We start from the raw sequence: 18489 nt of genomic DNA, 5'->3' as shown, positions 1-18489 counted from the left end.
TAAAGGATGGTGCTTCAGCGCCGTGGCCTACATATGGAGAGGTGATCTCAAGAGATATGTGTTGACCAAGCTCCCTGGAAAAGCGTTCAGTGGAGCTGAAGATGCACCTGGCGCACACCAGATTTGTTGGGTTTTGCAGTTTTAGCAAATATCTCTCACTGGCGCGTGTAGCAGGTGATCTGCCAGTCTTAAGATGCAAGAATTGGTATTTTTTTGCATCTCTTTGCCCAATCTTATTCATACTTGATGATGTAAGATATCCAGCTAAAGGGTGGACCTGGGTTGTAATTGATCACGGCAAACAAGACATAGCAAGCTCTGTGTCTGCGTTTTAGGCTTTATTTTCTTATTTTTTTTGTGCCGCGTTCTCCGTTAAGGAAGTCAGTGAGAGATTAAAGGCGTTTTCGCACGGAGTCCGTACACGCCGCGCATCTATTTCGATCCATCATCTGATAAAGACGAATCGCTCCGCATGGAAACTTTGAACGCGTTTCTCATTCAGTTCAGTTGCCAAAATCTTGCAGCGCGAGGCAAAATGGAGTAGCGACGATGAGCCGGAAAGAAGAAACAAAAATCGGGTTCATCCACTCCCGAGAAGACGTTGGCGTCGAGGGGTTGTTGTAAAGGAACTGAAGAATAATCACTTCCAGGATGACATCAGTCCCTTTATGATAGGAGTTTGATGCACTGCCAGCAGTTCTGGTGGCACATTTTAAAAACGTCCCTAAACTTCATGATCGACACAATTAGGGAGTTGTGTCAAATTTGTAACGTTCGACTAGTTGAGAGCTTGAGCTTGTGTCTTCTTATAGCTAGCTGAAGACTCATAGTTACCACCTGGTGCCATAAATCATTATGCACTCAATGCATAATAAAAGAAGAGGCTTTGTTCCTGTTACAAGTCACCATCCCATCATAATGACCATACTGTAGTGTCAAATTTGACTTAAAAAACATAGGAGAAAATCTTATTACAGTAGTTGGCATCCTGAAGATTAAATAACCCACTTTTAAATATTTATTTATGGTTCAACGTTTGCACAAATTGCATCTTGGCACAGGCTCCATGCAACATACAAATTCGAGGATTTCAGACCCGGGGAGGCAAATGAGAAAGAAAATCCCCAGGGCCCGAGCTAATGAAAGCACATTAGCACCCGCATCGTGTAGAAATCAACCAGTTTTGTCATAACCAATTTTCAGTCTCAGCCCACACCAACTTATTGCACTTTCCAAGAATATGCCTTGCGTAATGCGAAGCTTGGCTGGTGGAGCGTGGTAGTTTTTTTTTTTTTTTTTTTTTTTTTACAGCCAGGGATTGAGGGGAGACCTCCCAGGAGCAGAGGAAAGCAGAAATGGCATTTCAACATTTAATGGTCTCGATTCAAAGAAACAGCATTCAACATTAATTCTACCTGTTGTCATTTAAAGCTTTCTGTGTGTGTGTGTGTGTGCCGAGCTGAGAACAGCGGGCGTTCCAGTGATGCCACGCACTTTCTCCACGTGGTTTCCCTCATCTCTTCCTTTCTTTTTTTTTTCTTGTCTCCTGCTCCTCCGCTGCAGCAGGTGGCCTGAGCCTTCTCGCAAATGGCCCAAGGAGCTCGCCGAAAAGCTCCCCCGCTGTCATTTTAATGGCCGCCCGGCTCGCCGCTTGCTGGGGGCCGAGCTCGTGCGAATGCGTCTGCGAGCGGGCCGGCTTTGGGGTTGCAATTACGGGACGGGAGCGAACATTTTCCACAGCGGCAGAACGGGCGCGCGTGTATTTTGTCGAACTTGTTTTGCTGGACTAGACACGTGTTTGTCAGGTGCATCCCCCGCAGTACTCTCATGTTCACTCACTTCACGCTGGCACTTAGAAATCCTGTCTGTGTGTCTCTTTAACAGGCTCCACTGAAGATGTAACTTGAGGACTACATGCCTAACCCCCCAACTAGACTCCTGCGACGCCGCCGCACCAACGTTTTCCCACGCTCTCCAACCTCTTCTGGAATATGATTCAGTCATGGGGCTCGGCTAGCTCCGCCCAGTTGACCAGTAGGCCAGTAGGAAGGCCCGACATTTAGGAATACCTGCCTAAGCCTCCTCTAAGATTACAGTGTTTGTTAACTCGCACCCTGATCATGGAACCACATCCAGCTTCATGCCCAAAGACTCCGACGTCCGTCATCTTCCTGCTCGTGGCTACTTCCTCCACCTGGCTCCTTCCCGTCGCCTCCCCTCAACGGATCCCCACGGATCCCCAGGCGGCGCCGGAGTACGCCCACTCCATCCGACTGGACGGCGACATCATACTCGGCGGATTATTCCCGGTGCACTCGCGGGGGGACCGCGGCACGCCATGCGGGGAGCTGAAAAAGGAAAAGGGCATCCACCGCTTGGAGGCCATGATGTTCGCCATCGACCTGATCAACAAGGACCCGGAGCTGCTGCCCAACATCACGCTGGGGGCCCGCATCTTGGATACCTGCTCCAGGGACACGTACGCTCTGGAGCAGTCCCTGACGTTCGTGCAGGCCTTGATAGAGCGGGACGGCTCGGACGTCCGCTGCGCCAACGGAGACGCTCCCATCTTCACCAAGCCGGATAAAATCGTGGGAGTGATAGGAGCCGCGGCCAGCTCGGTGTCCATCATGGTGGCCAACATCCTGCGCCTGTTTAAGGTCAGACTTCTTTCCTTTTCTGTTGTGTTTGTGCAGATGTGTTTGGCCATGGACCGCATCAACCGTGCTGCTCCGTTCAGTCTCACCTTTTTCTTTAGCGACGGAGAGTTTGTGCATTTACCTTTTGAAGCTTAAAGTGGGATTTTATCTCATGGAAAAAATGTGTCAAGATGTGTCAAGTGATGCTTGGAAGGAAGGGCTTTCTGTGTGTGTGTGCGTGCATGCGTTAACGCCATGCAGCTTGGGCCACTCCTGGCTTGCGGTCGGGCCAAACAAAAATGGCTGCCAAGCACGGGTTCTCAGTTACCGCTGAATTCTGTCAACAGCCACTTCATTCGCGCTCGCGTCGCCTGTTAGGACGCACGCGTCGGCCTAATTGAGCATCCTCACGAGCGCTCGTATGCGTGTGCTGCGTGGCCTTCTCTCTTTGTACCACTCCTGTCCGTGTCCCAGCCCTAGCGCTCATATCCGCCGCGGTCGTGTGTCTCTCTGAGTGTGTGTGTGTGTGTGTTTCTGCGAGTGCGCCCTTGTGTGCACGCGGTCATCATTAGCCGCACAAGGATGATGGATGGCCGCATGATCATGAAATATGAGTCCAGTAATGACGCCCGTGGCATTTCACACCCACTTCTATCCCACTCTTTTTCCACGGCGTGCCTGTTTGCGTGACCACACATTTTGTTGTCTCTCTTTCTTTCAGAAATCCATGCCCGTGCGCGTATCCGTGTGTGTGTGTGTTTTTCCAGTGCGCTTGTTAACAATCGGCTCGTGCTTTGAATGGAAGATTTGCATATTAAACAACAACAACAACAACTAAACAAGATTTATGCCAGGATCTGTCACAGCAGCAGCACTCGAACACGGCGCCTTTCTGCCTCGTTCTCATTTGCCTAATACGATTTAGTGCATCGAACGCACGCGCGTGTGAGCGCACGTGTTTTTACATATGTATTTATTGTATGTCGGTGTTATATTTTCTTGTGTGGGTTTGGTCAAGTGTGCCAGCGATTGTTTGTGAGCGTGTAGGAGTCTCGAGCGTTTAGCAAACACGCGTGTGTGTGTCTGCCACGATATCAACTACAGGCCCATGGCAGTGCTATTATATGACACAAGAGTGTGTCTTTCCCCGCGTGGTTTAACATGAATAATGCAGCATGTGTCACAGTCTGAAAATAGTATGGAGGACGCACACATGCACACAAACATGCTGCAATGAACATATGTCTTTTTTTTTTTTTAAATGGGCTAATCTGACAGTGCCAGTCGCAGCCGCTCGCCCACTCAACACAAGGTTGCCCGGAAAGCAAATGCAGCCGAGAGAGAGATCGCGCTTCTTTTAATCTAGCGAGAGACAAAAGAGATTCAAACAACAGATTGTGCGAAAAAAAAATAATTCCACATCCGAATCCTCAAGAAAAAAACCAAAACAAAACAGACGTTTGGTGTGTTCGCTCGCTGACAATCACAGCTGAGAGAAATCAAGATGAACAGAAGTTGTTGGCGTTTCTTTTGTCAGCTGCTCCTCTTTTGAAGATTATCTTCAAACCGTGGGAGTGGAGAGGGGAGACGACATAGGAAATTGCATGATGAAACTTTGGTAATCCTCATGGCGAAAGTGGGCCGTCGCAAAGAGAGTGTTAGAGAGGAAATGTAGCCTGTAAGTGCAGGCAAATGGGGGTCGTTCTAAACACCCTATGTATTGTAGTAGAAGTAAAAGTATGGTGAACGATTTTAGCTTGTTGGCATAGGTCCTATTTTCTCAGTTTTGGCCAAGATCTAGGTAGTCTGGTCTGGAGTGCCTTAATCCGACTTTAACTAGACAAGTTACATGCATGTAAACGCTTTACTCCGACTAAAATTGGAGTTCTCCTAATTTGATTAAGACACCCAGATTATGTGATAATTTTTCCCCGCCATGTATTCACCTTAATCAGACTTTAACTAGACAACACGTGTGCGCATGCTCCACAACCGCTGTGCTGGCGTATGACCCTGAAACAAAAACATCCAAGAAAGCTGGTCGCAGAAGAAGAAGAAGGCAACCAGAGCCGGTAGAAGAACCACCTGAGGGATAGCGCCATCTTATCTGCACCATAATTAGCGCACACATTACGTATGAGATTAAAAAAGTTGTACTATTATCCATCTTGTTGTTTTTTGAAATGCTGCATTAGACTCTTATTTATTGTATAACGTAGTAGGTCAACCAGAAAAGAGGCAATATTAACCCACTGAAAAGACACATATCGCCACCTAGTGTGGAGGAGGAGGACATGTTCCTGTCAGCTAGAAGATTTTCTCTGTTACATGTAAACTGGGACAAGGGCCGCAATTAAAAAGTTGAATTTAGCTTGATTAGGTGTTTGTGCTGCCGTTGGTCCGTTAGCTTTTCCCCTACAGAGAAACAGACTGGCCTGGCTCCGTTATTTTTGAAACCAAGTTTTAAAATTTAGACAATTTTTTTTTCTTTTTCTTGCTGTGAACTCTGGAGTGGTTGTACACTTTCCAGTTCAAGTCAGCCTTTCATCATCATCCAGGGGTGACACGCAAGCACATCAAACACATCACCCTGCACAAACAGATACACAATTGCTCAACCCAAAAAAGGTGTCATAGGTTGTACATAGGAGACCGACAGACACGTTTCTTTTTCCACAAACTCACTTTTTCAGTCTCGTTTTTCTAAACTCCGATTTCTGTTATTGCACGAAAACTTACTTTCCCCTGCAGGCGACTAAACTATGTACAGCCAACTGGTTTATTCAAAGGTAAAACCTCCCTGGCTATAATTCCCTATTGCACAGGGAGATTGTGCATCTGGCGAGTGCGGCACGGCCAAAACTGAGCCGTGAAATTTATCTGTAAACCGTAATCGATGTTTCCAACTGGTCTGGCTCAAAATCAAAACACAGCTCGGGATGATTACCCAAGCTGTCTTTTGTTTTATTTTTCAGCTTTTCTAAGCATTTGTATCTAGTTTGTTGTCTGACTTTATGTTTCTCTCCTGCGCAGACTGTTTTTTTGTTGTCCTCCACTAGGTCGCAAAAAAAATATAGTAGCAGATAACTTATAAATATATTGGATATATGCTTGAAATATTCATCACCGCAGCATGAAGCATATGTGTGGACCACCAGATGTAACGGCCTCTAATGAATTCACAGGCCTAGGTGTGTTTTCGGTTTACATTGTTTGCTAGCTCTGTGGGGATCTGAGCTAATGAGGTGCTATCGATTTATATGATGAGGAGCAGATAGGTGCTGCTCTGAGGTTTCCCAAATTGCACGTTTAACACGGAGGGCGTAGAACCTGGACGTCCTGATCTTGTTTCCCGTGTGCCGCTCCTCCTCTACTCCTCCTCCTCGTCAATAAACTCAGGGAGTGTAATATTTTTTGGCTTTTATCTCATATTTTATTTTGAACTGCTTCATCCTGGGATATTGATTGCGCTTGTGGATGGATGGTAATTACAGCAGCATTATGGATTGGTGAACCCCCCCTGGAGACTTTCGGTCACCTGTCAAACCTCCTTGAGGCTAACCTTGGCTACGCGGGTATTGCCTTCTAAAGTGTGCATTTTTTTTCGTAAATGTAATAACACATAAACACCAAGGTGGTGCGCTTGATCCACAAACTGAGCCTCTTTTTTACAAGCGGGAACCCTTCACATCCATGCTGTCGCTAATGGACTGCCTGCATGTGTGGTTTTCTCTGCTCTGTTACCAGCAAGTCCTCGCTATCTCACAATGAAGCGACGGGTGCATTTCACTCGGTGACACCCGCGCGGCGTGTGTCAGAAATTGAAATTCAATTCATAAATTGATAAGTGGCGGCGGTCCCCCGGTGAGAGCAAATGGAATGACTTTGCCTCAGGGAATTTAGGAAACACTGGCAACACACACACACACACGCATGCACACACTGGAATCTCTACGCCTTCATTCAGTCAGTTCCAGCTGATTGTGCTTGAGGCTCCGTGCACACACACGCACACATACCCAACACACCCTTGTTTCCTTTGAGGAGTGGACGTCTCTGGTGTTTTTTTTTTGTTTTTTTTTCCGAAGTTGCTTGTTCCAAGGTCAGAGTCAGAAGTCTTTCCCACGCTCTGCCACACCGCCTCACACACATCCCGCTGTAACTGCACTGGTGCACGAGCATCGTGTGTGCTACTGCTGCTGCTGCAGCTGCTGCTGCTACTCAACGCTTTGCGCCTCAGCGTAATATGTTTTACATATGTATACATGCGAATATGTATGCGATGAGGACGATTTGCTGCAGACAAACCGTCCAATTGCTTCCATAATTCAGCTGCAGCTTCCTGTCCCGTCTGCCTGTCCAGGGAATTAACTGCAGCGCCGCATGATAACGCTGATATATTCGTTTGCCCGTGTATTACAGCCACCATGATTGCTTCCCTGAGTACTCTGCCCTGTGTTATTCGAGGTAGGTTCCTGCACCATACATTATGTGACACGAACATGCTCAATCCCGGGAGGGAACTCGGGCGTAACGAGTCTACACTTCATGCATGAAACATCATTTTATGTGCGCATAGCATGTTTCCAAATAGGGTCCAGGCATGCATATCTCAATGAAATGATGTCTTTCTGTTACAGAGTAAACGTAGAAATGTAGGCTGTGACAAATCATGGCGGTGGTCGGTCGTTTCCCGGGTTCTGCACCCTTGGCACTAGTCGAACCCTGTCACGATTCACTGGTCACCGGTGGCAGAACAAGTCGTGAGAATGATAACTCCGATTGGCCTAGTAGAAATAGGGAAAGTTCAAACGGTGCACACAAGGCTTTTCTTATTTTTCAATCTCATCTGCACAGTCCTATATTTTTAGGACAACATGATCACCCAAGAGGAATAAAGCACTGACCAGCTGACCTACCCTCCTCAACATTAGAAGCTCCACATGCTTGCCCTTTTGAAAGACGAATACAGACTACTGTTGGATCTTTTCACACAGGGGTGAAACGCAAGTGCCAGATAATGGTTGGCTGTAGTCTTAAAGGTTTGATTTATTGATCCAGTCGCAGGCTACATTCATTCGGAGCCGTATATTAGAGAGAGTCTGGCAAACTCCAATCTTGGGCGCCATGTTTGTTACAAAGGACGGACGATTAACAGGTCTATACATGTTATTGCCAACGTCTGTCAATATGAAAACGCCCTCACATAAGTCTTCCAGCGTCTACTTACGTTAAATATCTTAAATGAGCCTGTAAAATGCTTTGTAGCTCAATCACTTCATCAGTCAAAGAGCTGTGTTTACCTTCCCCTCAGTGTCTTGTGTTCATCCATCGCCCATAAAAGTTTGAAATTACTCAGAAAATGACAAATAATCAGAAAATTAAACTAGTCTTCCTGTTACTTAGTATTATTATTATAGCATTAGCACGCTAGCACACATATATGACGTATATGTGTGTATATTCACAGTATATATGACGGTATCTGCTATTTTTCTAAGCCCTTAGTCTAGATAACTAGCTAGCATACAGCTAGCATAAGGCTTGATTAACTTCAAACTTCATTCGTGTGTAAAGGTACACATTAATGATGGTATGAATTAATTGTTCCTATATAAAATCTTAACAAACGTCACAGAGAGAAATTGCCATTTACCTCACATAATAGGGAGAACTCACATCCAGTTCTTCCTCTTAATCTTCTGCTCCTATAACTTTCTCCGTTTTTGTTCACTGGGGAAACGGTGGAGTTGCCCCCGTGTTTTCCCAATCCTGTGCTGCAGTCATAGGCATATTTTAACTTTTAATCCAATTTTACTCTCTGTTATTTCTGGGTCTAGGCAGAGTCTGACTCCCTCTAATATACGGGTCTGCCCTCGTTGACGGTAGTTCTTTGATGCCGATCTCGTGTGTCTCGGCCTTTAAAGCTGCTCTCTTAATTACAAATCAATTTTGGCGTTCTGCCTCACAAGCCGAATTAAAACACAATTATGGGGAAATGGTGTCATTTTAGTCAGATACCATTTCAGACACAATTCCTAATAGATTTGCTATTACCCTCAAGGTCGGGCGTGGTTTGGTCTGCGGTCTTGTTCTAATCCCGCGCTCTGTTTGATAAAATAATGACAGGAGAGACAGCAGAGAGCGGACAGCGTGTGAAGGAGACTTTGCAAGATTGGGGCATCACGACATAGAGAAAAAAACAAAGAGAGAAGAGATTTAATGAGAAACAGACGGGTAGAAATAAAGATGGAACAAGGGCGTAGACAGAGGGACAAAGACACAAGAGAAAGATAAAAATGCAAAAACACAAAAAAGCCCAAAAAAAAAAAAAAAGATCGTAGGATCCTCTTGAGTGTAATGATGTGGTGTTGATTTCTTTCATGGAGGCATTATGCATTAAGAGGGCGATGATAATGAAGCCACAGAGCAACACCGGGCAGCAAGCAGGAAAACTCATTAGGACACGAGTGGGTCCCTGTTTTGTGTCGTCTTGTGTGCGTTGCTTCACTCCACATCATCTGTGGCAGAGAAACATCACGACCGCGGCAGTCGGGCAGGACGCAATCATCCAACCTCTGCTAACGAAGGCAGACTTAATGAGCAAATGGTTAATGGAGGGTGACTTAATTGTCCTTCTGAAATTATTTATTACTTTCATTTGTTGAGTGTTGCTTGGAGATGATTCATTAACAAGGGCCATATGGAATGTGCGAACGCGGACTAAATTGGATTTGTTTGCAGCTGCAGATATTTTGACCTGGGTTTCATAATGGTGAGCCGGAAAATCTGAATGTGTGCAGGAATGTGTCAGAACATTATTCTGAAAAACATGCTTCCCCAGATCTGCAAAGGATTCCAATACTCTGTGTTTATTTTTGGTCGGATTTATATTCACCGGCTCTGTTGTTTTTTGGAGCCTAACCTTCGAGATTCTGATGAAATCCAGCAAATGTTTTTTATACTGTCACTAAAAATTGAGTTTATTTAAACGTCCACACAGCTTACTTCTCTTTTTTGGTTGGTTACATCAGTTCAGCAAGCTCTTGACATAGATGTTGTTCACGTTCGGATCCAACTGGCATCTGGTTCTCCCTGGGAACTTTTAGATTATGGTGATACATTCGCTTACACAATTCCGTGATGCTTTTCCAATGGAGTGAGCTTTTGCTGATGACCCATCAACACAGATCTTCTCCCCTTTGGATGCTGGTTTTTCACTGGTGACGCTGATGTCATCGTGAATCCAGATCAGGTACCACTGCCATCTGGTTCTTACCAGGAACCAGAACTTCAGGTTCCGAACCAACCGATTTTAATCAAAAGCCCAGATCTGTGACATCCAGTCATCCCCCTTTGGTTGAAAAGCCCTGTGGGATGCACAACAAGCAGCTTATTTTTACTAGAGATTGACTGCTATATCAGCCTGTCGATATATCAGGCTGATATTTGCATTGTTTACTGGTATCGGTATTAGCCGATATGCGGGTGGGTTTGCAGACACACACACACATATATATGTTTTTTCCCCAGCAAGATTTACAGACAGGCACATGCATAGGCAGCCCTGTGCTGCTGAGGTGCTGCGGACCCGTGCAGCCCATACATTGTCCTTCCCCCACTAGCAGAGTGTGTATATGCATAAGAGCGTTAAATATTCTTAGAGTTCAATAAATGTTTATGTTTTTGGGATAAATTGAAACTTGTAACATTTGTTGTCATTGTGTCATTTTTATCATGTAAAAGGAGGGAGAAAAAGCAGTATCGGCAGCAGCTGAAAAATATCGGTAAAAGCCGTACAAAATCCCTATCGGCCGATCTCTAATTTTTACCCTAATTGTCATTAATTAAAACATTAAAACACAAAAACTAATCTAAACTAAAGCCTATTCTTTAACCAGTCAACATATTAACACATGGGTCTGTGCTCTTACTCATGAGATAGGAAAGCAATTTAAAGTTTAATCAAAATCTCAGATTAGAAAATAAGTGGTCATTAGAAATGTTTTTAATGAAACTGCTGACTGTGATGTTAATGTGGAGATTTATTTGTGTCCACTTGACCATGACTGTGTACGCGTGTGCCAGGGAGAAAGGGTTCTCCTGTCGTGCGTTAATTAAATCTGTATGTATTTGTCAGAGGAAAGAATGAAAAAGGGGTCGAGTCCGTCCGCGTGAGTGTTATCTGCATGTGCGTGCGCGGAGAGGACCGGCGCGTAGAGTGCATTAAAGCCGAATCAGATCCAATCTCCCCTCCTCCTTTCATCAGGTTCGTGGCTGAATAGAAGCTTAGATAAGGCATAAGTGAAGCCATTACACACGGCCGCTGGCCTCACACACGGCAGCTGGACAAAAGCAGACCATTTTGACTTGAGAAAGCAGGAGAAACACGGGTGTAACATAAAATATCACTCTGTCACATTTGCTGCATTGTATATTTCCAGAGCTTTCTCACAGTAGAGAGTGTAACTAATAGCATTATCAATGGGTGGGTTCTGTAACTCACTCCGTTGTTAATGTTATTAGTTTCACCTGTGCTTTTCTGGCATATTATTTCCTCTACTTTGATCCATCCTAACTATTAAGGAGCAGTTGGCACTTTCAGTGCAGCTCATGGGGATCAACTCAATTTCTCTTTGTGCATATTCAGGCGAAAGCAGTCGATGCTTTGGGGGTTGAAAAGAAACCAATGTGCTCTGGTTGGTGGGATATGGGGTCAATGAGAATAACAGAATCAGAACCCGTGTGAGCCAGGAAGCTGTGCCAGTGAACCAGCGTGCACAATATCAGTATCCTGGCACAAATTCATGGAACACAGAGAGTCTAAACAGCTCAGAAATGAATTTGGGAAACTAATACATTTAGTTTCCTAATTTTTGTTGATTATTACCATCTGTTCCTTTCCCGCAAATGATGCTACAAATGAACGGCGTTACCCACTGTTTAAGCAGGGTCCCGGGTTTCAAACACTTGGATGAAACTCAACATGTCATTCCGACACGGGTTAGTGTCGTTGCCGTGGTTCCCCGGATGATTTTTTTTTTTCATTCCCCAGCATGCATGAATTTCGCCACTTGCCTCGGAAAACTGTGTCATCAGCAGTGGAATGATGAGGCTGTGGTAATGGATTCTCTCATCTGAAATAAATGAACTCAACAAGGAGAGAAAATGAGATTGCGGGAGGACACACACACACAGTGGAAACCACTGGTTCTTACAAATGAATATTGTTCACCCCAGGATGAGTTATTCTCTAGGTTATGATGTAAACTTGATGCCTGCTCTTTGGAAATGATTGCTGTCGTGTAAATACAACTCAAGTTTTGAGTTGCTCTTTGTCAATTCTCTGTCACTTGTGAATATGCTGTTTTCCAAATGAGTGAAACAGCGCCACCCTCCCCACCGACATCATAACAGCTTCTATACCCACGTGGCCAAACTCGGTATTGCATCTTAGCGTTAGTCTTGAATGCACCACGGAGTCGGTCAGGTGACACTAATTAGCATTTTTGTTAACACTCGTCAAAGCTAGGTGCTTGCATGTCGTTACTAAACCGCCTCTATAGCGGTAATTCTGCTGGTATTTGTTTAGCATATAACTATCTAGCGCCAAAACAATCAATAGAAAGTTAGCAATGTAGTTTAAAAAGTGCTAATAGCAGCATGTAGCATATATGCGCGTCAACAAACAAACTAAATAATCGTCATAGCTTTAAGAAACGTCGGACGCTGTTGGAAATTGGACATTAACCAATTCGTGAAAGGAGGACATGGGCGTCAAATAACGTAAGTCATAAATCTCACCTGTCTCTCTTAAGTTAATGCTTTCTGTTTGTAACTTTACTGGCTGGCTTCTTTTATTGCGGCGTGCTTAAGTTACGGTGCGTTTTGCGTGGAAACATTAAACTGGTGCTTTTCTCCTTTATCTTTTACCTGTCACCTGTTTGCGTTGTTTGTTAGCAGGGGAGAATAAATGTTGCAGACAGAAAGAGTTCATGTAGAGGCAGTAATACATTTTGAAGTGGACATTAAAGTTTAAGTCTGTTTAGTAGCTGCAGCTGTAGCAGCGGTTTGACTCAGGTATCCATTACTCAGCAGCAAAACAGATAAGCGCTGGATTAGTTTAGAGAATTTAATACTTTACCGTTTATTTGGATGCCTGAGGCAACCGGGAAAATGTGGTCTTGTTATATTTTTGGCGACCAAAACGAAGAAAGCGAAAACACTAACTTGAAGTTTTATCGCATACCAGCCTATGACTCTCAGTTTGCAGCGCCCATTTGATTTCGGGTACTATTAATATCTAATACATCATAATTTTCAACCTGGCTAACATTATGGGTTAGGCTAAACTGTGACTGAAATAAGTTAATCATTATTTTAAGGATTCTTGATACATGCTAATGCTAACCGAGAGCTAATGCAAAGTTAGTTGTATATTTCAGGGGTGTCCAAGCAGAAGTTGCATTTTCTACGTTACCGTCCACAGTGGTTCCACTTGCTTCTTGTAATATCTTTGTTGGAGAGGCTTCACTTGGTAAAGACAGACCAGACTTCGTCCCCTCTGTGTCCTCCTATGGTCAAATCGTCCATCCAGTGAGTCAGAGTGTAGGGGTCAGTGAATATAGTCCCATCAGTCAGAGTCAACTTTTTTAAAATAACGCTCATGGTCTTGGAGAGCGAGTGTATTAGTATCTTATCTAAAATATGCATTTTCCTTGTCCATTCTTGCCAAAAAAATCCATTGAAATATGCTAACCGGCATAGTTATAGTGTTTTCAGTTTTGCCTCCAGTTAAGCTCCGCCCCTCGAAAACGTCACACTGTTTACAAACAGTGAAGGGGTGTATACACCGTTCAGCTATAACATTATGATTGACTAGTCATAATCACAGATCAAGTGAATAATGCTGATTATCTCATAGATGCGGCACGTGTACATTTTTTCCTCAAGTTTGGAGAATTGGACGGACTCTGGCAAGGGTCATATTGTGATTCTAGAGGCTTGTTCCCCAAGCTTCAGCTTTTGTGGGATGTTCCCAGTCAGCAGTGGTAAATCAGCGACAGGGTAGTCAAGGGAGAAAAGTCTGACCATGTCATTCCTTCCATCAGACAAGATACGGTGCTTCTGATATACCAATCATATAGTTTTGAAAGCCAATCCAATCTTGTTTCCTCCTGGAATACATGTGCACAATGAGACTGTATTAAATCCATTTAATATGTCTGTCAAAGTAAATGCAGTATCGAGAGGGTAGCTCGTACCTTGGCTCCAGAAGCTTCAGATGTTCTCTTGTATTCTGTAACCTTTTGTGTAATATTTTGGGCCTTGACATTGTCTCAAGGAAACGTTTCTTTTAAATGCTCATTGTTTGTTTTGCAGGCTTTGCCTGGGCGTACTTGAAGCACTCTGTGTTGTGATTTATTTATTTTTTTTGTAGTATTAAATGACGGATTTCCTTACCACCTGCGAAACGTAATGGCCGATCCGCTCATTTTAAAAATTCCTACATTACATCGTTATTTTAACCACAAATTCACTTCAGCGTTTTAACGTTGCGGCTGATCTGTTTACTTGACCCTCCTCTGAACCGCACTGTTGCCACCACAAACCGAAGCCTGCGCTCATGTCACGAGTGAAGGCGGCGCATCACAGTGGCTCGGCGAGAGTGCCGTGCGTAACATCTGACAAAGCTATTTGGGTCATCCTTCAGTTCGGGGTGCTCCTGACACACATGGAGGCATGCGGCTGTACAGGTGTGAAATTTGGCAGTGGCCTGAAAATGACCAGGGAAGGAGCCTGAAATAGGAGCGCAGATTCTGTTGAATCTGTTACCTCCAGTCCAAGGGTATTGACGTGCTTCATTTTGTCTGCTAGATGCGTGTTGTCGTTAAAGATGACCAGATGTTCTTGCAAGAAGATTTAGTTGTGACTGGAATAACAACGGTATGCTGGAGAGCTGCTTCTTGATCTGCTCTTACTATTACAAATGATTTGATTATATGTTCTCTGGCATCACAGTAAACACTTGGTGTTGTTGCTTAATGATCTCATTACTATATAGCTATAATTGCTACTGTACATGACAGAATGAACACTATGATGATAAGTTTGTCACTGCGCTGAGAAGTGGGTGGAGACCGTGTTCAGATTGCATCTTGCCTGTCAGTTGCCTTGAATGCATCGAGGTTTAAATCCAAAGTCTCAATCTAAAATAAAGGTGAATCGTTTGAGTTGAATCACGCATGATTTATAATTTATATTCCCAAGCCTGTTACCAGGGAGTAGATATGAGTAGACATGAAAAAATACAGAATTCGGATGCATTTTTAATATTTGGAGGGGGGGAAAAAAAAGATGTTTCATTAAGTCCGTCTCATCATTCAAGCAGAATTTCCAGTGTTGAGGCTGTTGAAGACTCTGGGAATTTAAAACCCCCCAAATAGTTAAACGATTTGAAAATGTATTCCAATAAAAGTATTTTTTAATAAATGTGAGTGAAAGTGGGGCAGATAAGCAGAGAAAATGAGACGGAGAAGCTCACAGGGTGGGGGGTATGTGTCTTCACGAACGATTCTTTTACAGGCTGCATTTTAATAAGCAGCTGCTGGCGTGGAGCTGAAACAGCGACGGATAATATCATGTGGATGTTTGATAGGATTGGACATGAAAACAGATTATGTAGAGGAAACAACAGACTGTTTTTCTTTCATTTTTTTCTTCTCATTTTATTATTTAGACGGGAGAGTTAAAACCCACGTACAGTGTCTAAATAATAAAAGGTTGTTTCCTCTCATTCATTTCTGTATTTTTTTTATTTCTGCTTCTCTTCCATCCTTCAAAAGAGGAGGATGGGGGCTATAAAAAGTAAAGGTGATAGATAAGAGGAGAAAAAGCAGTAAAGCGGTAATTGTCAGAGGAAAAGAGTTCAGGAAAAGAGCATAGGGATGCTCTGTGGGGAAAAGGAGGGCTACAAGAGGTGTTTTTACATCTTGCAGTGATGTTACATTGGATCATAGAGAGAACAGGTGGGAGGAACAAGAAAAAAAGAGGTTAAGTGTTTGGCGTTTTCGCGTCTCTGCCTTCCCCGCTTTTGGCTCGCCTCAGTATATCTTTCTTCTTCTGCTTCTCCTGCAGCCGTCCTGACCATGTTAATAGCCGCATCGTATTATTTATGAAAGAAACGAGAGGAGACATGGAAAGAGCATTAGCAGGGTCTTCTTTGTATCTTTATATATTTATATATATATGTGCAAAACACATATCAACATTGAAGGGGCATTGACAGTATGCTTGCGAGGGTTTAAAATAGATGTCCTCCTTTGGAGATGCATATAGAACATGACACGCTAGATATTACGTCGTTTCTCTCTCTCACACAACGTATTTCTATCCTCTCTGTGTGTCTGTTCACATGCAGGGAATCAATAAGTATTGGTGTATTGATTGACCAGAAATAGAATGAGAAACGGGAGGTTATTTATGGTTTAATGGTTTGTGTTATGTGTGCTGGTGTGCGGTGGGCAGCTACGTCTTTGTGAGGTTGGTTTACTGAGGGTATTAGCATGTGTGTGTTTGCGTGAAGGAGAGAGGGGGGTGCATAAGAGTGCATTACTTGTAGGGTTTTGCCAATTACCCCCATAAGCTTGAGGTCAAGAGAGAGACAGAAAATATTTATGCCCCCCCCCATGCCACATACTCCACATTCATTTCTCCTCTGCTCTTTCTCCTAACAACAACAAAAACACTGAATCTATCTTGATAACGCAATAGAATAATATCCAGTGATGCTCTCCATTCTTAGTGGATCATATACCGGTGGAGTTCATCTGTTTAACTTGTAAGTGTCTAAACAAATGTGTAAAGACTTCAAGTCCTCGACTTTGTGTTGTAACTGATATATAGCTCAAGATATACCTCCCAGATAGTGTTTTATCTTCTCATCGGTACCTGTAACAACACGTCCTGAGTGCTTTTCTACTCACTTAATTTGCCCATTAGCTTTCTGTTTAAGTAAACTGCCCCCGCACTCTCCTCTCCCCTCATGTCAGGACCAAACAAAAGACAGAGACTAGACTGCAGAAGCAGCGAAGCACATATTCAAAGTGTAATAATACATAATTGTTATTGCCCAAGTGGGATTTATTTTCAGTGTCTCCGTGTCAGGAAATTGCATTTACAGAGTTAGGTATAATTGGATATCGGCTTCAGACAAGCTGGGAGGCTGGAGGACCAGATGTCTTGAATGTTGAATTTTGTCTTTATGTCTTTTATAATTGCTCTAAGTTTCTTTTTTTTTCCAAGTTTGAATGATGAACCAGTAATTAAGGATGAATGAGCTATGTCTATTCAGATGAGTAATATAGTCCTTCTGCCTATTGTTAGAGCTGTTATAATAAAGGGTGTGAGTTGCCGTGTGATTTGAAGAGCCGTGAACCCTAGAAGTGGGAGGGCAGCTGAAGACAAGGATCTGGGGATAGTTTGTTCGTGATCTCTAACTAAAAAGGGCTGAACCGGTGTACGGAGTCAGGCATCTGTTAAATTCGGGCGGTTTAAACATGTGTTGGAAGGAACTTTTTGTTCCGCAAAACATTAAATTATTGTAGCTTGTGCGTTGTGTCTTGGGTACACAGGCTGGAATGAATGAATAGATTAATGACTTGTGCATTTTTAAACACAGTGCATCAGTGTTTCTTTTGGCCTCTCGGCACGATCGCGTTATCAAAGTTGAACAGATGTGATCTCTGACCTGCCAGATTGGCTGGAGGGCTGCGCTAAAACAGGAAATGGAAGTGTGATGTGACTGCACATTCACACTTCTCTTTTATCCACCTCCTCTAATCCCAGCGTCGCCTGCTTCGTTCCCCCTACTGTCTTTTCTTCTTTCCCTCCAGTCTCTCCATCCTGATACTCTCATTCACGCACCTTCAACTCTCTCCTCGTCCTCTCTCCTCCCTCTCTCTGCCCTCGCTGCCCTAGCCGATGGCATCCTCCTCCAAGGTAAGGCAGCACTAAACGGGCTCGGTGCAGCGGCCCTATGTATTTTTAATGGCCACGCCCGTCATGTTGGAATCGCAGCTTGAATTATGCATAGAGGATGAGTGAGAGAAAAGGAGGAGGGAGGACACAGGGCGGAGGGAGAGAGCAAGCAAGCATAAAAAAAAAAAAAAAAAAAAAGCACTAAAGATGAGGATAAAAGACGAGGGGATGAGAGATCATCGGGGACAGAAATATGCCGGGAACAGATGGACGAGAGCGAGGCCCTGAGAATGAGATAGAGGTGTGTATTTTGGAATAATCACAGTCCTGACAGAGGGAGGAGGAGGAGAGCGCGACCTCTCACCTCCCTCCATCAAGCCCTCATTTTGTCCCTCTCCACCCCTGGTTGTGACTTCATCTCCCTGCATCCCTTCATCTCTCCCTCTTTCTTCCTCCCCCCCAGGTTTCCCCTTCTTCTCTGTCTCGCCATTTCATCACCTCTGTCACGATCTCTCTTTTTTAGTCAGTCGTTTTCTCACATTTTCATATGCCTCTCTGTTCGTCTTCTGTCTTCCCGCCGTGCCATATGATTTTGTGTTGCTGTGGTAATGGTTGTGCTGGTGTTAGAGGGAGTAAAAGGCATAAATGAGACAGTGGAGGACAGGTGGGTGAAGAATTTAGACTCATCATGGACTCTTCCCTTTGCCTCCCAAAAGCATAAACTCAATCTCGATAATGGACGTTGGATGGTGCTCGGCATGCTCGCCGTGAGATAGCGGAGCTGATCTGTGACTTGGCTATTGCTCCCCTATTTTACCTCCTCGTTTTCTCTCTTTTTTTTTTTTTTTTTACCCGCTCTTATATAAAGTAG

At 44.0% G+C, this 18489-nt stretch overlaps 1 protein-coding gene across 3 annotated transcripts in view; it reads left to right on the top strand.

The window, feature by feature from the left end:
* grm8a (glutamate receptor, metabotropic 8a) overlaps nt 1-18489 on the top strand; it is a 224571-nt gene that overhangs the window by 3567 nt on the left and 202515 nt on the right. For all 3 annotated transcript variants that reach the window (XM_047575172.1, XM_047575171.1, XM_047575173.1), the window contains exon 2: nt 1885-2660. In XM_047575172.1, coding sequence (XP_047431128.1) covers nt 2121-2660 — 540 coding nt within the window. In that variant the 5' untranslated portion in view covers nt 1885-2120. The remainder of the gene's footprint in view (nt 1-1884; nt 2661-18489) is intronic.

This window comes from Mugil cephalus, chromosome 22 (assembly GCF_022458985.1).
Source record: "Mugil cephalus isolate CIBA_MC_2020 chromosome 22, CIBA_Mcephalus_1.1, whole genome shotgun sequence".
NCBI lineage: Eukaryota > Metazoa > Chordata > Actinopteri > Mugiliformes > Mugilidae > Mugil > Mugil cephalus.
The sequence above is the reverse complement of the archived record's forward strand: the minus strand, read 5'-3'. Positions and strand labels throughout refer to the sequence as shown.